This window comes from Perkinsus marinus (genome assembly GCF_000006405.1).
Source record: "Perkinsus marinus ATCC 50983 genomic scaffold scf_1104296931952, whole genome shotgun sequence".
NCBI lineage: Eukaryota > Perkinsozoa > Perkinsida > Perkinsidae > Perkinsus > Perkinsus marinus.
Window position 1 is genome coordinate 68,974 of NW_003215582.1, and position 19,388 is coordinate 88,361.

The following is a 19,388-nucleotide window of genomic DNA, read 5'->3' on the forward strand; positions in this document are numbered from 1 at the left end:
AATGGCAGCCCTCCTGGATCGCGAAACAACCAGGGTATTGTCCGCTAGCTCTTCTCGGTTGTGTGAGCTCTATCACAGTCCTCTTCGTATGAGCGAACACATGATTAAGTACGCCGTATGGAGAGAGCGTATGAACATCTAAGTCCTCTCTAATAGTGACGTAGTGTCATTAGTGCTCACGGCATCTGTACGATAGCTGCATTGATGATGTCTGTCGAGTCGGGTCTGTTGTTGAGGCGATCGACCGGGATCTCCAAATTGGAAAGAGGATGTGGCTGTACTAGAAGCATGAGCTTCGCTCAGGTAGTTGCTCTGTCGTTACTAGAAGGGGCTTGTCTTATGGTCCTCTACAGTGTTACTTTTCACAGTAGTATTTGTGGTTCTTCTCTCACAATGTTCTCAGAAGCTTTTGACGCAACGGCACTGCCCAAGTCCCACGGCATGTCCAAAACCGCTAAGGTGAGTGATGGGGTTGTCTCCTCGTGGGGGGATCGTGATTCTTCATTAGGTCGTCGCTGGGGCCACCGCCTGTACATTAGCAGTTGGAGCTGGCTACTACCTTTATAACCGTCGACAGCGAGTGCGCAAAAGTAAGCCATAGCACACTATTGCTGTTACCTCTAGAAGGGGTTATCCGTTTTACTGTGTATGGGCGACATGGTTTCGTACAACGTGTTGGATTATTCGTGGCAGTTTTGCTGGTCATCGTTATTGGTCAGGCGAGGTGGAGAGGTTGGCTTCTCTGGATCTCGAGAAGCTGAAGCTCATCACTGATGATCTGCTTGTCGACATGCACGGTGTTCTCATGGAGATGGCCCAGATGACTCGTGAGTTGGTCATTCCATCCTTCTGGTGGATACCGTAATCGTCTCAGAACGTGTGAGAACCGCCTTGGCCCAGAAGGGACTGTCGAATCAAATGACGGACGATCAGCTCACCGAGATGATACTTCAGCAGGGTATTCAGCAGAAGCTCGAGGAAACCCAGAAGCAAGTTCTGAAGAAGTAGTAGAGACGCCTCATCATCCGGTGGAGGCGCCATTGACTGGTCTAGATATGGCGTTACAGCTGAGGAGGTTGAGGCAGCGCAGAAGCGGTACGAAAGTGATGAGCATATCCAGCAATTTGAGAAGGGTATCGACGCTATGTTCGCCTCGGCGACTAAAGGGAAGATGCCCATCATTCCAGGTAGTAGTTCATGGCTGATGATGATGGTTGAGGGGTAATTCATCTCGTTTTATAGGATTTGAGATGCCCGAGGCACTCACAGTGGACATGTGTTTGAAGATCCTCGAGGCTGTGAATACGGAGAAGTTGGCGAGGTTCCGCAAAACCCTCAAGGAGTTCTGGCAGAAGCATCCTCATCCTGTTGATGTAGTGTGATAACGGACTTATTGCTAGTCTGGAGTTGTTCTATCAGGCCGACCAGGCTGAGCTAGGTGGGGCTCTGCAGGAGGCCAACGATTCAGCTGAGGCCGCGGCTGTAGCTCGATACGCTGAAATTGTGGTGAACAAGGCGGTCCTACACAGTGCTGTTGCCACGTGAGTGGTCGCGGTCATTGCAGTGGTGATCTGTGATGGACTGCTGCCTAGGTACATGACTAAGGACAAGGCCTTCGCTAAGGAGCGTACTCGGCTGGAGCGGACGCAGCAGTTGGAGATTGTGAAGATGATCAAGGCTGGACCGGAGGGCATCGATGCTCTTGGAGCCTCTACTCCTATAGAGCTCATCGACGGCCTCAGTGATCGTCTTGAAGGTGAGTAGTTGTGGTACAGGTTTCATGAGACTCAGCCTCATCGAAAACCCCTGTTGCTCACGTGTGATCGACACAACTCTCAGATTTTTGTATATAATTTGAACACCGTGTAGGTACTAATGAGGAGGGCCTCACGGTGAGGTTGTTGCAAGCAAGTGATGACAAGAGTGGAGTAGTTGTTGTTATTACTAAGAGTAATCATACTACTATCACCTTTAGCCTGGGTAGTACAGACGTGATGTCTCAGCTATGAAGGATGCTGCTAAGCTTATGAAGCCTATATCGGACGCTATTGATAGCGGCAAATTCGATAAGAGGAAAGACCTACAGTTTGTGTAAGGAAGTTCTTCCGGCTAGTGTATGAGTTCAACTTCTCCGCTCTGCTGTGCTCAGATATATGGCAGCGGCTGCCGATTCCCCGCTTATCCAGTCTGAGAGGTGTAAGAAGTGTGATATAGTATATGTAATAATCAGGGCTGCGGGAGATATGACATCTTCCTCTGTAAATTCTTCACGTATCGTCTACGGATGCTCGCATAGTAACGGAAGTATTCTGCTGTGAGATATTCGAGGCGGATTCTTTACCTTGGTCGTCCTTATGTCAAATGAATCATCTCGGTCAATCGTAAGAGTATCTTTTACCATGGGCGTACGTTCAATGCGTGGTCGTTCGTGTCTTGGTTGATCTGAATTGTGGAGTGGGTGTGGGCGCAGGTTCTATTCCCACGACCGGACCTTCAGCAGCGTCCTGTGGCATGTCTGAGCCTCGAGGAGTTGTTGGATGCTATAAACGATGAACAAATGTTCTCTGATAAGGGAGTTGGCCTTTTGAAGATGAGCACGAGTGCGGCTATGTCCTCGGAAGGGGCCAAGGCTAGTACGTGGGGTTTTACTGGTCAGGGGTTGGTAAGGTCTAGTGTGGTCAGGTACAACCAAGGGGGTGGCTGATTTGGATTGAGAAGTCTGTTCCTCATTTGGCCCCCTGTGGCCCCCATACACTTTTCTCGAGTGGGTCGGCGTCCAATGAAGGATCGTCGCTCTCATTGTTTCCAAGTTTCCATCGTTTCCGCATTGTGATTGGCGTTATGGGATCCTCACTGTCAAGGCTGGTCGACGGGTGGAGAGGTGTCATCGTAGTATATCGAGCTAATCTATCGTTAGTAATTTTTGGGAGGAAATCCCAGCTGTGGATCCTGCACTGTGGTGATCGAGTCCAGCTAAGAAGGCTTCCGATCACTCTACTACCGAGGACTAATATGCGTGGCTCGCCCTAACTCTGTAACGGTTCGTCATCGATAATGATTATACATATTCATATATTGCTTACTCATAGACCTCGAAATGTTCGAGGTTTCAGATTCCTAATCGTCGAATTAGCAAAATTGCAACATTTTCTCATTTCGGACTATCAAAGTCGAACACACTGTAGTCACTACAGTGTAGTGGTGTCGATATCCCTGTGTTTGTTGACATGGTGATTGCCCCACGGCATTCCCTCTCCCTCATCCTTCCTCCGCCATGCCAGCATCATCAGCATGAGCTCCGTCATTATTGGCTCTACGAGAATCGAGGAAGCGTTGTTTGCATCGGGTGGTGTGTGGCACAGCGTCAATGTTCAGATGAGTAACCTCCCTACTACATGTAACACATATCTATTGTCATCATGGAGTGTTCGAGAGGGCGCAGAGAGGGTTGTGAAGAGGGTGCATAGACATGAGCCCTCAGGACTCCTGACGACATCAAGTCCAGGTTGTCGCGGTTTACAGGATGTATGTTGTTAAACGAACGCTAATAGGAATTGCAGTAGCGTCCGAGTCAGTGACACGAGCGATATTGACGAGTATTGGACGTCATTTTTCACATCTGCTTTTTTTCTTTCTTCCTGTTGGACCCTTTATAGAGTTTTCCTGATCAGCTTACTTACGACTTAGATCGCATTTATCATGGTAGAGTCTTCGACAGCAGCTAAGATGCTCATAGGCTCGTGAGTGCCGTGTCATTTCTCGATATTCTCTTGTTGAGTTCCATCTAGTGGGACAGGCCGTACCACGTCTCCAACGCCGTGTTACATGCAATTTTCGAAGGTTTTCAGTGAGTTTTGAGGAGCATACAGCAGCACTCTTGACTGCATGAATGCTTCATCGTAGGTCCCTGTTGCCCACGGGGGACTCGGTATCTTCCCATTGGAAATTCTTGCTCTTCCTGTTTCGGGTCGCCCAGGACTCCGACCCCACCACCAGTTCGAATCAGCGAGCCGTCGCAAGAGCCTGATTCCCGTCGAGTCATTACGGCGGCCGCTGAGGTTTATAAGGAGGTTACTGGAGGTTCTGAGGAGCCTGTAGGAGTTGTCTCACAGGTCAGTGTTGCCACGTTACCGTCTATGAAGCAGCCAGCTGAGAGCAGCCCGACCCCGACTCCAGCTACTACAGCAGCCTTCACGCCTGAGCCTAGGCCCACACCTATCGATCTGGTGGCTCTTAGCGAGGGGGAACGGGAGGAACCTGTGATTGCTGAGACCCTGGAGGCTGCTCATTCTACTACTGTTACACTCCACATGGGAGAGGAGCTGGAGGGGTCTCCTGTGGCCCCCACCAATGAGGTAGCTACATCAAAGGTCGAGGATGCTCCTGTTGCCCCTACCACTGAGGCAGTTACACTCAAGGACGAGGACGCTTTCGAGGCTAGTAAATTAGTAGCCATTAGAAGTACTAATGTAGAAGTAACTACGAAAGAAGTCCCCGTGGCGCCCTCCACTGAGGTGACTACACCCAAGGGTGAGGAGGCTCATGTGGCTTTCGCCACAGAGGTAGCTACACTTGAGACGGAGGACTCTGCTGTGGATCTTACTACTGAGCAAAAGACGCCGGTGACTAGAAGTGCGTCACCAGAAGTTGCCGACAAACAGGCCGAAGTCACGGTTGAGGTGGACAAGGACACGACGAAAGAGGCATCAACTAAGACGGCTGCTGTCTCGAGCGACCCTGAACAGACTGAGAGGCTGATGGAAGCCCTTGAACATACAGAGGAGGGAGGCTGAGCAGCAGATACGACAACTGCTCTACAACCAAGTCCAGATTCAACAACGAGTCGCCGCCCAAGAGAAGGAGAAGCACCAGCATGCGTCAAAGGCTGGAGGGGAGTCTGAAGGGAGTCCAGAGAGGTCGACGGCGACTACTGTTGGTGTCTCTTCCAGGAAGGGAAAGCAGAGCCAGAAGGAACGCAGGGCGAGGCAGAAGGCAGCCAAGGCGGCTAGGAGGGTACTTTGAGGCAAGTGCCATTCACCTGTTGGTGTAGCAGATTTGATCCCATAACGCTAATGTGTAGTACGTTAGTAATAGGTAGTGGATTCGTAGTGATACGCACCGTTGTCGAAGTTTCCTATTCAAATGTTGTATTTGTGGTTGAGCATTCAGTTAGGCGGTAGATGGCAGTGGCTGATAGGTTGTTCAGAAGTTGGCATTGTTATGGTAGTAGTAGTGGGGACCATCGTGGTACACCCGACGGACCACTACAGTCAGGGGTCTAACATGGCTGAGGAGAGGCCCGACACGGGGGGACGGCGGAATGGGAGGGGACTCGAGGCAGGATAGGAGGTCGCCGCTGGGTGTTGCCAGCAGTAGTCGACTCAAGATCTCGATCCCCGAATGGTGACCATTACTCGTCAGTGGTCGTTGGGCAGGTACATGCTATGGGACTGAGCCAGAACCCTGACGTAGTAGTGGTGACGAAGGACGACAGTCCTAGCAGGGGCTCACTGTAGACCATATGCGCTACGAATAGGCCCAGACTATCGAATTCTGGCGGTTAGCCTAGTTCTGGGCATTCCCCTGTTAGGCTGCACAGCACTTGACTCTGGAGCTCTGCGAGGGCCATACAGCAGGGAGTCGGTGTCGCTTCATGGGCGAAGACTCTAGCAGGTCCATCGACACTGGATGGGGTGACTGCGTGTGCGCATCGCCCAATATCTTCACTCCAGATTGTGCTGCATGGCTTCAGTTAGGACTCCTTTCCGTACCCCGGTCATGGCCTTGCGTCCGAGTACCGTTGACTGGTCTTGGTAGTCTATATAGATGTCCCTTCAGTGGGGCGAGCGGTCGCAGCATCGGGCCAGGGTTGATGGGCACCGATGGGGGAGGAGCAGATCCCCACTACGGATGCGACGGTCTGTGCTGAGCAGGAGGGGGCCGGACCCGTCGATGGACCTCGTCGTGCAGGGCATTGGTAGCTCGAGGGTCTCTCTCAGGCAACTCGACGTGGGAGAAGACAGGATGGGCCTGCAGGGACAAGACCAGGGTGGGGCTGAGAGCCGTCCGAAGACTCGGGCTAATGGTAGTAGTAGGCGACAGGGCGGACCGAGGCGACAGGGCGGCGACCAGACTAAGCCGATGGGTGTAGCGGAGGTACGCTGTGCTGCTAAGAGTCCGACTTTGGCGGCATCATCACAGGGGGAATATCTCAGTAAGGCACTGTATGGAACATGGTCCGGCAGCAGTAGTAGTATGGATGGTGGAATCGATGCTTTCCTTGAGGAAGTACATGAGCTTAGACGTTTGAATGAGGATCTCCTACGGCACTATGACCAGCGCTATAGAGACCACCAGGCGACAATGCGTCCTGTACAGTCGTCGGACCCTCAGCTGTGGGGTGTCGGTCTGTTGACGGACGTGAGCTGTGCTGGTAGCACCCGGCCGGGTAGTATTGGCCTGGTCGCTAGCCCTCGGACCTTGGAGAGCGAAGTTGTCCGGGCATCTAGGGCCAGCCAGGGCTGGACGGAGCCACAGCGGACCCCTCGACTGATGGAGGTCGGCAGTCCTAGAATGAGCAGTGTAGAGAGTCGGGGTAGCAGCTCTAGAAAGGGAGAGGCCACTGTGGAAGTGGTTCGGGTTCGGAAGAAGGCTGGACGCTTACGAGCTACTCGTGACGACGCTACAAGCAGGCCGGCGCAGCGTGTAGGGGTTGAGGGCAATCCAGTTGCAGGTCGGAGCCCCGTTCTAGGACACCGCTACCTCAAATCTGGCGACATCATCGGCGTTCCCCTCGGCGGTCCTGGAGGTTTGGGGGCCAGAAGTGTCCTATATGCAGCAGTGGGCGGCCCGGGAGTAGGCCAAGAGCATTGGGCTCGGTGTTACATCCCTTCATAAGGTACGGCTCGGTCGAGGCGGCAGTGATGTCCCTTGACCGTCACACCCACGACCCGGAGAGGGGTGTATTGTTCTTTGAACTGTGGCGATGGCTGGGACTGCGGCAACGTCGGGGTGGAAGGCCATGGCCTTTTGATCGGGACTTCACGGAGGCCCTGTTCGACGGGCTGGCTGGCTCCAGAGGTGATGGACCTCCCAATACTGTATCGATGAAGTCTGTTCAGGCCGCCTGGTCTCCGGTAGTCTGTTGGTGCCCTGTAGCAATCGGACGGTGGATGTTGGTGTCAATACTGAGCCCCTGAGGGCCGCCCCACGGCTTCCTAGGAGAAGCTCGCCTGTGCTACCACGGAGAGGCAAGCTGAGCAGCAGGGGAGGCATCAAAAGCCGCATAGGGGTAGCAGGAGGTGAAAAGTGTCTCGAGAGGAAAGTAGCATTGTATTTGAGGATTGCGTATTTGAGGGCCGTTTTTCATCAGCCCATGGCCCCACCTGTGCTGCCTATTGACCTCGAAGACGCCCTAGCGCCAGAGCGTTACACGTCCATGAGCAGTAGCGTCCCTCATGTACACTACTAACACCATTGGAGTCGTGTTGGGGCAATACGAATCTCGAGGTTAGTTTCCGTGTTTTCTATGTCCACGGCCGTGTCCTCTTCGACGGCCTCGGTTCCTTCCTGGCTACCATCCTGGCCGCCTACAGTGGCATACTTCCCATGGCCGTCTGGCTTGCCATCGCTGTCTTCATACCTCCCCAGCCTCGGCCGAATTCATCTGCCTCGGATTTTAGTTGATGCCCGCCGCAGCACCCTAGTGGGTTTCGGCTGTTTCGGCATCCTCTGTGGGTCGGCGTTTTGGTACATTCGTAAACGTCGACAAGCCTTCTGGCGCAATGCAAGTATGTTTGTACAGCGGAGCGATATGACTCGCGATGAAATTGAACGGGGGTGTCGGATGATGTCTCTGCCGCAGCTCTCCAAACGCCCCTTGCATAAGAAGTAATCATGAAGTGTCCTTAGAGTTAGGATATTCTTAGCGGATATTCTTATTCTGTGCGGTAGGTCCTTCCTCGTCGTTGGCTGTGGTGGTTTGGCTAACACCTGCGCGACTTACATAGCAGCATGCTTGTTGCCTGGTTGCCGCATTACTCTCATTGATGGAGACCTGGTGGAGGCTTCCAATCTACAGCGACAGCATCAGCTGTATTCAGTGAAGGACGTGGGACGTAGAAAGGCCGCCTCTGCCCGGGTAGCTTGTCGTCGTGTAGCTATGAAAGGGGTCTCGGTTGAGGTGGCTTCTGGTATGCTCAGTAAAGCCAATGTTCGTGACCTAGTGAGCAAGCATGATATCATCTTGGACTGCACAGACTGTCCTGCGACACGCTGGCTGCTCTCCTCAGCCTGTGCTACTGCGAGACGACCCTTCGTGTCGGGAGCGGCTATGGAATGGTCTGGCCAGGTGACTGTCTATTGCAGTGGAGAGGCGGGGCCTTGCATGCGGTGTGTGTTTCCGGAGCCTTCTGATGGGGGAGGGGGCAGAGGGGGATGCGACACTCTCGGAGTATTCCCTCCTTTACCTGGCATGATCGGCTGTGTGATGGCCTCAGAGGCCCTCAAGCTTGCCCTAATGGACGGTTCCCAGCTAGAGGAGGCCAGCCTATCCGGACGCCTGTTGTTGGTGGATATGCTTGACGGAGGCCTCTCTACGAGGACAGTAGCGTTGAAGCGGCGACCAGACTGCCCGGTGTGTGGGTGGACGGAGGAGTCTGCCGCGGCACAGGACCGTAGTGATGCTAGTAGCCTACATGATGATGGCGATGGGGTGCAGTTGCTGCCAGCTGTCAACAGTATCGGCCCTAAACAGGTGAGCATCTTCTTCACGAGGGCCGAGGAGATAGCCATGTTGTGTCGTCAGTTACGGCACCTCATGCTTGAGAGCCCATCAGCAGCCTGTCTGGTCATCGACGTTCGACCCAAACCACAGTTCGACATGGTCCATCTCAGAGGCAGCGTCAATGTCCCTTATGAGGACTCTCAGGAGTTCGTGGATAAAGTGAAGGCCTTGCTTGAGGACCATCGTCCGAACACTGCTGTTGTGTGTTGTCGGAAAGGTAGCCAAATACGTCTACTGAGTTAGTCTCAAACCCCCTCCCCCTGTAGGTAACGACAGCCGTCTTGCTGTTTGTGCATTGCAGACGTCATTCAAGTACCTATTGAATTTAGATGGCGGCATCATGCAAGCCGCCAAGGAGCTGGGTGTCGCTGGGAAGCACCTATTCGTCCCGTAGTTGGCACTCCATCGACCTGGCGGTGGCCATCGCGTTCATTTTTTTGCGACCTCCATCAGTAGTTTCCGAACCACAGTTTGCGTGTGATGTACCATAAGTGCATCATTAGTTTCTATAACGACTCTTGAAGATTTTGGATTTCGGTCAAAGGTGGGGTGGGGGAACATCATCAACTGCACGCATGCGCAGGATGGAATCTTGCGCACGGGGAAGATTCTCCGTGCCGTATCGGGAGGGATTTCTATACAACAACAGTAGATAAATCCCGCTTCAATTCCAAGTGTAAGGTGCTGCTCTCATGAACGTTGTGTTGTCCATGGCGATAGCGAGGGGCTTCGCGGTGAACGATAGTCAATAGTCGGAGTACCGGGCGACCATTGGCTGGACTTGGACATTCAGTGTGTTGGCGCCGACCTGATTGTGTCTTTTCAATGGCATATAATGAGAAGGCAAATGAGGCTCTGACGGATGCCTTAAAGAGAGCTCAGCAGAAAAATGCCCACAGCCAAGGGCGGTACTGCTGCTACTGCTGCTTGCGATGGTATTGGATCGCCGAGTGTGCCCCACCAGGTACTTGTCGTTCGACATACAGAATGCTAGTAGGCGTAACGTGTCTGATGACGACTTGGTAGAATACTGCAATATGTGGTATAATAAAGAAAGGGATAAGTTCGAGGATGGCTGGAGACCGGAGATAGGCACTCCCACTGATACGGGGGGTGGGTCGCCGCGCTCTGCTCACTCGCTTGTTTTGCTGGAGTCCTAGCCCAGGGTATGGTAGCTGGCAGCCGGATCGGTCGGGCATAATGCTCCTTAGCAGTACCAACAGTGGTAGCTATGGTATCAAGATACAAGGCAGAGTGGAGAGCGTGAGGGCCATGGGCGTCATCGGGGCAGGCTTCGCGTTGCAGATACCGGCCCAGGTATGCTCAGTAGGTCATCGCGCTCCGCCATATTCCTCTCTCTAGGTCGCCATGGTATGTCCGGCTGCAAGTATGTGGTGGGACTGGCTCGAAAAGCTAGGCCTGGTCAGTTGGCTGGGTGGCCTTCGGGGCTGGACCTGTGGTAAACTCAGATCCGCGATAGACCTCCTGCTACTCGAGTCAAGAGAGAGCCTATCGAGAAAGGGAAAAATTCCAAGTAGGGTGGCAGGGCATGTCCCTGGAGTCCAACATCTAATCTCGAGGTACCGAGGGTATTACCAGGACGATACAGCTATCACGTCGATAGCTGTGAAGAACTATACCCAGGCCTTGTGGACGGAGCGATGTCGGGCTCAGGTGGGGGTGATGGAGGTTCCACCGAGGGAGGCGGCTCTGGACGCAGGTGGAGTATGCTAGGAAGGACATGGAAATACGACGACCTGATTGGAAAGACGTTGAGGGCCAAGAAGCACAGCAACAGTGAGTCCATGGGACCGGCTGGGTATACTACTCTTCCTACGTTACTACCTACCTCTCCATCATCCATTGACGCTGTCGCCAGGCTGTATAGATAGGCATTGGACGTTCTGCCGTGAAATTGATATCGAAAATGTGCAGTATGTTTCTCTCGTTCGGTCCAGACAGTTAGATGTCCTTTGGAAGGTACGAAGTGATGTTCGAGAAGATCCGCCAGTCTTATCGAGGGGAGTCCTACATCCGAGCCGAGCTAGACTTTGGTCTCCATATCACCACAGGGAATGTGCTCTGGTTGGTGCCGTACTGGGAGTTGCTCATCTCTGTCGGCTTCGTGCCTGCTGGATGTGGTCTTTGTCAAGCTCGTTGTTTAGGTACTGCACGCAAATTTGGCCGGATGCCGTTCTGGACAGGCTGGGTACGAGGTGGCGGCCTAGGTTCTGCGCAGTGGCTCGGAGGAATTACCACGACTCTCGATATCAAGGGGATAAAGGAGGAGTTTACATAGCTGATGAGACTCATAAGGCGGTGGCGTGTAAGCAGCAGCGGTGGGGCAAGGTATTCAACTTCGTAGTTGTCATACTGTGGTAGGTATCGGCTCTCCGGCGCTGTGCCGAGCAGTGATGCCGATCCTGGCTGCCATTGCGGCTGGTATACCCAATGCCCGTATGGTGGCTCAGAACGCTCCCCAGTTTGATATATTTTGGGAGTATGTTGGGTGGAATAAAAATATGCCGCCACCAGAGGCACCCAATGGTGATGTTGGCAACAGCAGGGGGATGTCGTCCATGTAGGCTTCGTATAGGTAAGCCTGGTGACAGTGGGAAGTGGAGGGACTCTCGAGCCTATGATGATGAGAATAATAGAGACGACACTTTCATGGCCCAGCTGTGAGGCTTGGGGGCTGGCCTTGATGGGGGCAGTAGCGAGGGTAGGTTCAAGCAAGAGAACGATGCCTTGTTGGAGCTGCAGTGGTACAACGCTGGGGAATATCACAGGACTAATGGCATGTGGTGTGGGGGGGAGTGCATCCCGGGGGTATCGTGGAGTCGGGATGACTTTGTCGATAACCTCATGTTGTGGTGGGGGGATGCTGTCGTTGAGGAGGTGGGAGTGTGGCCAGGCTGATGAGGATCTCCGACATGGAAGTAGAGTAGGTTGGCAAGTTCCGGTACCGACCAAATTTTATGGATAAGGGAGGGCTGGTGTTGGACATAGGAGGCGCATGGACCTCAGTTCAGTCCAAGGAGATTTGGGCTCAGGTAGTTCCTGGCTGTGGATCAAATCATTGAGGTCTTCCCTTTTCTCAGTCGATGATGTGCATGCTGAGCTCTATAATGTGCGGTATACCAGGAGAGATCGCTGCGTTGCTGCCGGCCAGTGATCCCTTCTGGGACTTCATCGTGGATAAGGAAGGCCCAGAGGTTGTTCGACTCCAACGCGCGTACGCTCTCGCCTCTTATCGTTTTCACTGACAGCGTCTGAGTCACTTAGGAAAATCCGAGAGGCCCGTAATCGACGATTTAACGTATCTTGGCAAGAGCAACGGTTTAGGAAGTTACATGGGGACTGCACTATGTTCCAGCCATCAGTGAGGATGGGCGTCGAGGCTAGCTGAGTCGGCTACTGAGGCTGTTGGCTTGCTTGATAGTTACCGTCATCGGAAGGCACCTCGGAATCTAGTCGGCCACGTGGAGGAGTATTGGAGAACGAGGCTCCAGGGGGTCCCCAGCGTGGTCAGGAGGGGCCGGGAAGGGCGTCGACCATCGTGGAGGAGATGAAGTCTTCTAAGAAGAAGTCCAAGGATACTACAGAGAGTAGCTCAGTCTCGTATAGTGATAGGGTTGATCATGTTCAGAGCCTGGTACGCCTATGCGGCCCCCGGTGGTGGTGGCCACGTCACGGTCTCCGGAGGCAGCTGCTTACCCTTCTAGTATCTGTACGGATTCCACAGCACCTTCAGCCAGTGAAGGGCGAGATGTGAGGGAGTATAGTGGCGTTGTGACAGCTGCTATAGACTACGACCACGCTGAAGAGGGAGTTGCCCGGATGAGACGGGGAGAGCGATTCCATTGCAAGTAAGATTGGAGGCATCCTCTGGGTGAACGAGGTCCCTTCTGACGCCCTTCAGACGGCAGACGAAGAACCTTTTCCTCGGCTATAAGGAGGGCTCGAAGGAGCTGCTGTGGCTTCCCAAATTCGTGGTTACTGGTGACCTTACGACGCTGAGGAGAGAGTAGCAAGTTGACAGTTGTGATTTGTCGTCGTTGATCAAGATACAATTAGACAAGATGTGTTTCCTTCCATCAACGGTCTGTTGCCTTGAGAGTGTTTCAGGTTTACTGCTTCCCAGTCCTATTGCTGTGGTGGTTTCGCGTCTGGGAAATTCACCGCGTCGGTACTTCTTAGTATTTTCGCGTAGTATTTTCTTGAGGCTTCGTTGTGCATTGTTATGACATACAATGGGAGGGCTAATGAAGCCTTGGAGCATGCGCTGAAGAAGGCTCATGAGAAGTGTGCTGGAAGTCTGGGGAGGTGAACATTGTGCTACTTCGTCTTTTCGCGGGTGGAGGGAACGACTGCTTAGGTATATCTCGTTCGATATACAGAATTCAGGGATTCGCAAGGTTACGTTGGAGGAGCTCCTCGAGTACTGCAACAAGTGGTATGATAAGGAGATTGATAAATTTGAGGATGCCTGGAAGCCGGAGATAGGCCCCCACAAGGACAGTGGCGGTAGGAGGAGCAGTGTTGATGAAAATATGCACATGGTCAACTACACGTGTTGATGATAAATAGGGAATTTTCATAGTCTCAAGTCGTGTGTATATTCTAATAATGTAGTTAGACTCCTATGCTGAGGAAAAGAAACATATATTCTAACAGGGAGGGGATACTCTGAAGAGGAAGAAGTGTGGTATGTCTCAGGGCGTGGTTGGCAGCCAGATAGGTCGGGTATACAGCTGTTGAGTGGACACTACTGCGGGGTGTGGGGTGTCAAGGTCCATGGGCGCATGGAGAGCGTTCGGGCCATGGCCGTCATTGCTGCGGGCTTCTCCCTCAACATCCCGCCCGAGGCAGGCCCATGGGACTAACAAGCTCATCAGTTTGTTATTCAGATTGCTATGGTCTGCCCAGCAGCAGCGGAGTGGTGGGACTGGCTCGAGAAGCTGGGCTTGGTGGGCGGTGGATGGGCACCGGGGACTGCTCATGGGAGCTCAGGTCAGGGACCGACCACCGGCCACGCGCGTGGTCCAGGTAGTGGAGGAGAAAGGTGGCAGTATCAAGTGGGTTTATGGCGACGTGAGGTCTCACGTTGTGTCGCTGGCGGGGATCTCAGGTACAAGGCGAAGTACGATGACAAGGACGCTAAGACATCCCAAGCAGTGAAGAACTACATGGAGCCGATGCGCTCAGATAGGAATGCATCGGCGGTGAGTGCAGTGGCAATTGCTGGGTTGTCGAACTTGGTAGTTGCCGCAGGTGGAGTTGGCCCGTCGCAACTTGGAGACATGCAGGCCTAATTGGGCCCATATGGAAGGGGAGGAGGCAATGGTCAGGTAGATAGTGGCCGGCTGAAGACTCAAGAGACACTCCGTTGTAGATATCGAGCTGCATATGGTAGAATAAGTGCATCGTATAGGGGTGAGTACTACATTCGGGCTGAGCTGGACCATGGGCTGACTATCACTAATGGCAACGTCGTGTGGTAGTGCTCTTCGTGGAGTAGAGTGGCTAGCAGTGCACTGTGGGAGCAGGTACTGTATGCAGATATGGCCGGATGCTGTGATCGATAAGCTGGGGACGAGGTGGAGGCCTCGGTCTAATGCAGTGGCTCGCGGGAAAACCCATGACCATAAGCCTCAAGGGGAGAAGGGAGGGGTCTATGTTGCTGACGAAGGCCACAATGCGGTGGCCTGTGGGACGGCGTATATCGTCTATGTGATGGGGTAAGGGGCTCTGGTAGGTATTGGATCACCGATGCTGTGCCGAGCTGTGATGCCCATATTGGCTGCGATGGCAGCCGGTATACCCGATGCCAAGATGGTAGCTAGCTGTGCTCCGGAGTTCGACATCTTTTGGGAGTATGTTGGCTGGAATAAGCATATGCCGCCACCGGAGGCCCCTCCAGGTTGTTTGCTATAGGGGTTGGGGCGGTCAGTGGTTGTCAGGCAAATCCGATGGCACTGGGAGATGGCGAAATTCGAGAGCGTATGATCAAGAGAACAACGAGGACGACACGTTCATGGCTACACTGTATACTCTGGCTATCTCCTGTGGCTCGAATATTGTGGCGCGTGACGCTATCAGGTTTATGCAGGAAAACGATGCCTTGCTAGAGCAGCTGTGGTGCAGTGTAGGAGAGTACAACCGTACCGCTGGGCATTGGACGGGTGGCAACTGCAACCCTGGGGTGTCTTGGAGTCGAGATGACTTCGTGGACCAGCTCATGCTGTGGTGGCCCTTTGCCCTTATAGAGGAGGTGGGTTGTGGCATCCAGTGGCGTCGTATAATAGTGTTGGCCCACAGGTCGGAAGGTTCCGGTACCGTCCAGAGTTTATGGATAAGGGTGGAGTATACCTAGACTTGGGAGGTTACTATACCTGTGTGCAGACGAAGGAAGTCTGGGCTCAGGTGGGCTGACTGCCCTCTAGGGCAGGGGTCCTCCATAGCATGTTCGTTATCAGGCTATGATGTGTATGCTTAGTTCGATAATGTGTGGTATACCATCGGAAATAGCAGCTCTTCTACCAGCTTGCGACCCCTTCTGGGACCTGGTCGTCGACATTAAGGGGCCAGAGGCTGTGAGAGCCCAGCGGGAGTAGGCCGGCCAGAGCTCCTCTGAAGTTGCTGCCAGTCTTCTTGTCCTCAGGGCAATCAGGGATGCCCGGGATAGGCGCTTCGGCGAGGCTTGGCAGAGACAGCGTTTCTTCAAGCTCTACGGCAGTACGTCTGAATTCAGACCTTCTGTAGGTTACCTCATCGTACTTCTTCATCGGCTATGATGCAGCTCCCGAGATCTCGACAACTCGTTGGAACTCATGGGAGCCCTAGCAATGAGAGTAAACCAAAGAAGGCCGGCTTCGATAAGAGTATGAGCGACCCCACGGCGGCTCTTGCACATGACTTTGTAGAGGCACCGGCCTCAGCGAGGAGCTCATCTCCAACGACTACGTCCGAACATGGGGACATCCGCCCCTGCAAGGAGGTTGTGTTTGCGGCTATTGACTACTTCCATGACCAGCGAGATGTGGCCCGCATGAAACGGGGGGAAAAGTTCTATTGCCAGTAGGACTGTATCTCGTGCCTTCACTGAGGGTCTTTTCTACGACTAGATATGAGACACCAGATCTGTACCTTGGGTCGAAGCCTGGTGATGGTCGGCAGGTGTGGCTACCCAAGTTTGTGGTGACAGGCAACCTGTGTGGCGTGCGCGGCGGTTAGGGTTGGTCGGCGTTGTGTACGTGGCATGCCGACTGTGGTGTGTTTCTCCGTATTTCCAGTACAGTGAGGGTTCTGTTCGGGGGTCTATTGGATAGGGCTTGCCAGGTTCCGTTCATCGAAGTATTGCAGCACTCGTGGAGCACACAATGTTGGCCATAACTACCGCGCGCCACGAAATTACTATCTTACACTGTGTGTGTTGATGAACGCGATGCAGTTTTCGGTGTTGTTTTGGCGGTGTCGATGTCCTACAGCGAGAAGGCGAATACTGCCCTTATCGACGTGATTGAGAAGGCTAGGAGGGATGCCGAGAATAGTCAGGGGAAGTAAGGCCTCTATCACAACTCCATCATCCGTGTTGAAGACCTGGGCTAGTCGTTCCTTCGGTACCCACCCGACCGTTCTTTTGGGTCTTGTTGGTTGTTGTCCTTGACGGCATGCTTAGGTACATGGCGTTTGAAATACAAGGCGCTGCTAGGCGTAAAGTTGATGAGGACGATCTGGTCGCCTACTGCAACGTGTGGTACAAGATTGAGAGGGACAAATTCGAGGAGGGCTGGCGTCCGGAAATTGGGAGGAAGACCGAATCGGGTATGTGTTGGGAATCTCCTTCATGGTGTTAGCTTCATCAGGTCGTGGGTGGTTGCCTGACAGGACGGGTATATTCCTGTTGAGTAGTCACAACACCGGTCCATGGGGTGTAAAGGTTCAAGGACGTGTTGACAGTGTGAGGGCGATGGCTGTGTTAGGGGCAGGCTATGCTCTGGGTATATCACCCAATGTGAGGGGAAGATACGAAAGGAGAAGTCCACTCGGACACTATTCATTCTCAGGCGGCTATGGTGTGTCCGGTCGCCAGCGACTGGTGGGATTGGCTAGAAGATCTCAACTTGGTACGGTGATGGGCTCTCGTGATTCCCATTATCCTGGATGTAGGTCCGGGAGCGTCCACCGGCTACTTGTGTGAAGAGGCAGCCCGAGGAGAAGGGGAAAAAGGCTAAGTCTGACAGTGTGGAGTCCTAATGCTACTGTACTATTCAAGATACCGATCGTATACCCAGGACTCCACAGCCAAGACTTCGGTGGCTGTGAGGCAGTATAAGCAGGTTATGTGGACCGACAGATGCCGTCAGCATGTGAGCTCTGCATGGGTGTTGTGTGTGTCAAGTGCTCGTCGTCCAGGTGGAGGCAGCTAGGAAGGACATTGAGACGTGCCCTCCACCATGGAAGAGGCTAGAGGGCTCTGCTGCCCAACAGAAGTACTCTAGGTCTTACCCTTGTATAGCCCTCATTGGCTGGTCAGATATGAGAAGGTTTTTGAGCAAGTACAGCGGGCATATCAAGGAGGAGACTATATACGGGCTGAGTTGGATTATGGGCTCACTATCACCACTGGCAACCTAATATGGTAGTAGCATCACATCGGCACCAGCGGCAGGGGAAGGTGTATGTATTGCCTTTCAGGTACTGTCAGCAGATCTGGCCGGACTGTGTGTTGGACAAGTTGGGAACACGTTGGAGGCCACGGAGCAGTACAGTTGGGTGGAAGAGCAAACAGAAGGATTCTCGTTCCTATCCTGGGGACAAGGGAGGGGTCTATCTACCTGATGATACTCATAAGGCGGTGGCTTGTAAGGACATCAGCTGCAATTGGCAGCATCGTTTTCATGCAGGCATCGGAACTCCTGCTATGTGCCGAGCAGTGATGCCCATCCTGGCTGCCATTGCGGCTGGTATACCCGACGCTCGTATGGTGGCTCAGAACGCTCCTCAGTTTGAGATTTTCTGGGAGTATGTTGGGTGGAATAAAAATATGCCGCCACCAGAGGCACCCAATGGTGATGTTGGTCGGTGCGGAGGGAAGAAGACTCATGTGGATTTTCAGAGAAGCCGAGTGGCTGCGGGGCGTGGAGGCATAGTAGAGCCTACGATGAGGAGAACGTAGATGATGACGACTTCATGGCTCGTCTGTAGAACCTGTACTGCGATCAGGCGTGTGTTCATCTTCCAGTGGTAGGTTCAAGCGGGAGAACGACGCCATGTTGGAACTGCAGTGGTATAATGTGGGAGAGTATAACAGGACCAACGGCCAGTGGTGTGGGGGGGAGTGCATCCCGGGGGTATCGTGGAGTCGGGATGACTTTGTCGATAACCTCATGTTGTGGTGGGGGGATGCTGTCGTTGAGGAGGTGGGGGTCGGTCGTCAGCAGTTATTACACTGTGGCTGTTGTTTTCAGGTGGGAAGGTTCCGCTACCGAGCTAGTTTCATGGATAAGGGGGGCCTAGTGCTGGATATAGGCGGTGCATATACTTCTCTGCAGAGCAAGGAGGCATGGGCACAGGTACTTGTGATCATTCATCGTTATATTATTCAATCGCATTCTCTCAGGCTATGATGTGTATGCTTGGTTCGATAATGGCCGGCATCCCCGCTGAGATAGCCGCCTTAATCCCGGCCAGCGACCCTTTCTGGGACTTCATCTGTGAAAAGGAAGGCCCTGAGGTTGTCAGGATACAGAGATCGTAAGTGGAGATGATGGACTGTTATGTCTTCATCTGAGTCTTAGGAAAATTCGCTCGGCGAGGGACGCTCGTTTTGGGCCGGACTGGCAAACTGAAAGGCATAAGAGAGAGAGCAAGGGGAAGCCTGAGGGGAAGTTCCAACCTAGGGTACCTTTTGAAGAATGTGTGGCGTGATATAGTATCTGCTATAGGTCCCTAGTGGGGCCTCATCGAGCCATCAAAGGGATGATACCCCGGCTTATGTGGAGCACAAGAAGCACGTGAGCAAGCAGTACAGCTCTGCGGATGCTGGTGGTGGGAAGTCTCCTGAGAAGAGTAGGGAGGGTGTTCTTGGTCAGCTGCCTTATTCGTCTCGTTATTGGTCATCTCGAGACTCGAGGGCTTCGATTGTTCTCTTGATGAGGATTCCTAAACTTGTTGTCAGAGCCTGTTAAACAGCCAGTGCTGCCTTCGAGTACGGCGCCAGTCGTGGGTGACCCGAATGAGATGTGGGAGACGAGTGGTACTGTCACTGCTGCCCTGAAGTACATCCACGACAATCCGGAGTACGCCAGTATGAAACGTGGAGAAAAGTTTCATTGCAAGTGAGTTGATGAGAGGATCGCGAGTGGATGGGACTAAAGTAAAGCTTATTAGGTATGAGACTGCTATGATGTACTACGGAACGAAGGAGGACGATGGAGAGGGGAAATGGCTGCCGAAATATGTGGTTGCTTGGTCTCAGAACAACCGCAGTAGAGGAGCTTAGAGGCTTGAAGGTTGAACGAGGGATGAGTGCTCTTATCATGAATATGTTTTACGAATGTTTGTGACTCGTGGTTTCTATACCACCGAACTGTTTTGT

The 19,388-nt window shown here is 53.1% G+C and overlaps 8 protein-coding genes across 8 annotated transcripts; all 8 read left to right on the forward strand.

Annotated features, from left to right (window-relative positions):
- Nucleotides 1-369: 369 nt before the first annotated feature.
- Pmar_PMAR023529 (conserved hypothetical protein) lies at nt 370-2,797 on the forward strand. Its single transcript, XM_002785770.1, has 13 exons — nt 370-459; nt 509-590; nt 720-827; nt 875-1,004; nt 1,054-1,187; nt 1,243-1,373; nt 1,420-1,541; nt 1,593-1,756; nt 1,870-1,950; nt 2,004-2,091; nt 2,150-2,219; nt 2,471-2,633; nt 2,683-2,797. Exons 1-13 carry the CDS (start codon nt 394-396, stop codon nt 2,712-2,714), a joined length of 1,371 nt encoding a protein of 456 aa, XP_002785816.1. The 5' UTR covers nt 370-393; the 3' UTR covers nt 2,715-2,797.
- Nucleotides 2,798-4,136: 1,339 nt separating this feature from the next.
- Pmar_PMAR023530 (conserved hypothetical protein) lies at nt 4,137-4,793 on the forward strand (the record flags this gene model as incomplete). Its single annotated transcript, XM_002785771.1, has 1 exon — nt 4,137-4,793. One exon carries the CDS (start codon nt 4,137-4,139, stop codon nt 4,791-4,793), a length of 657 nt encoding a protein of 218 aa, XP_002785817.1.
- A 1,089-nt stretch (nt 4,794-5,882) lies between these two features.
- Pmar_PMAR023531 (hypothetical protein) lies at nt 5,883-6,897 on the forward strand (the record flags this gene model as incomplete). The annotated part of the gene is made up of 2 exons (XM_002785772.1): nt 5,883-5,977; nt 6,000-6,897. The coding sequence occupies 2 exons, from the start codon at nt 5,883-5,885 to the stop codon at nt 6,895-6,897; spliced, it is 993 nt and encodes a 330-aa protein (XP_002785818.1).
- An 895-nt stretch (nt 6,898-7,792) lies between these two features.
- On the forward strand, nt 7,793-9,179 carry Pmar_PMAR023532 (Molybdenum cofactor synthesis protein, putative; the record flags this gene model as incomplete). Its single annotated transcript, XM_002785773.1, has 4 exons — nt 7,793-7,890; nt 7,954-8,755; nt 8,807-9,002; nt 9,052-9,179. 4 exons carry the CDS (start codon nt 7,793-7,795, stop codon nt 9,177-9,179), a joined length of 1,224 nt encoding a protein of 407 aa, XP_002785819.1.
- A 431-nt stretch (nt 9,180-9,610) lies between these two features.
- On the forward strand, nt 9,611-12,816 carry Pmar_PMAR023533 (hypothetical protein; the record flags this gene model as incomplete). The annotated part of the gene is made up of 17 exons (XM_002785774.1): nt 9,611-9,693; nt 9,750-9,898; nt 9,951-10,102; nt 10,148-10,207; nt 10,255-10,319; nt 10,366-10,459; nt 10,506-10,582; nt 10,766-10,870; nt 10,951-11,111; nt 11,168-11,332; nt 11,382-11,466; nt 11,512-11,683; nt 11,734-11,838; nt 11,887-12,000; nt 12,228-12,393; nt 12,435-12,654; nt 12,708-12,816. The coding sequence occupies 17 exons, from the start codon at nt 9,611-9,613 to the stop codon at nt 12,814-12,816; spliced, it is 2,082 nt and encodes a 693-aa protein (XP_002785820.1).
- Nucleotides 12,817-13,028: 212 nt separating this feature from the next.
- Nucleotides 13,029-13,671, forward strand: Pmar_PMAR023534 (hypothetical protein; the record flags this gene model as incomplete). The annotated part of the gene is made up of 3 exons (XM_002785775.1): nt 13,029-13,111; nt 13,164-13,312; nt 13,505-13,671. 3 exons carry the CDS (start codon nt 13,029-13,031, stop codon nt 13,669-13,671), a joined length of 399 nt encoding a protein of 132 aa, XP_002785821.1.
- Nucleotides 13,672-13,701: 30 nt separating this feature from the next.
- On the forward strand, nt 13,702-15,869 carry Pmar_PMAR023535 (hypothetical protein; the record flags this gene model as incomplete). The annotated part of the gene is made up of 12 exons (XM_002785776.1): nt 13,702-13,755; nt 13,799-13,863; nt 13,917-14,010; nt 14,060-14,136; nt 14,220-14,285; nt 14,335-14,495; nt 14,544-14,708; nt 14,749-15,059; nt 15,107-15,211; nt 15,265-15,398; nt 15,450-15,546; nt 15,588-15,869. The coding sequence occupies 12 exons, from the start codon at nt 13,702-13,704 to the stop codon at nt 15,867-15,869; spliced, it is 1,611 nt and encodes a 536-aa protein (XP_002785822.1).
- Nucleotides 15,870-16,264: 395 nt separating this feature from the next.
- On the forward strand, nt 16,265-19,346 carry Pmar_PMAR023536 (hypothetical protein; the record flags this gene model as incomplete). Its single annotated transcript, XM_002785777.1, has 18 exons — nt 16,265-16,347; nt 16,467-16,612; nt 16,654-16,802; nt 16,855-16,914; nt 16,958-17,022; nt 17,064-17,157; nt 17,204-17,280; nt 17,325-17,429; nt 17,486-17,652; nt 17,695-17,859; nt 17,907-17,991; nt 18,039-18,210; nt 18,259-18,363; nt 18,411-18,544; nt 18,589-18,691; nt 18,736-18,859; nt 18,969-19,128; nt 19,181-19,346. 18 exons carry the CDS (start codon nt 16,265-16,267, stop codon nt 19,290-19,292), a joined length of 2,106 nt encoding a protein of 701 aa, XP_002785823.1. The 3' UTR covers nt 19,293-19,346.
- Nucleotides 19,347-19,388: the final 42 nt, after the last annotated feature.

Coding starts and splice junctions, on each gene's coding strand:
- Pmar_PMAR023529 (XM_002785770.1), top strand. CDS start 394: ATGTTCTCAGAAGCTTTTGACGCAACGGCACTGCCCAAGTCCCACGGC. Junction 591..719: donor TCGACAGCGAGTGCGCAAAA/GTAAGCCATAGC, acceptor GTTATTGGTCAG/GCGAGGTGGAGAGGTTGGCT. Junction 1,188..1,242: donor GAAGATGCCCATCATTCCAG/GTAGTAGTTCAT, acceptor CTCGTTTTATAG/GATTTGAGATGCCCGAGGCA.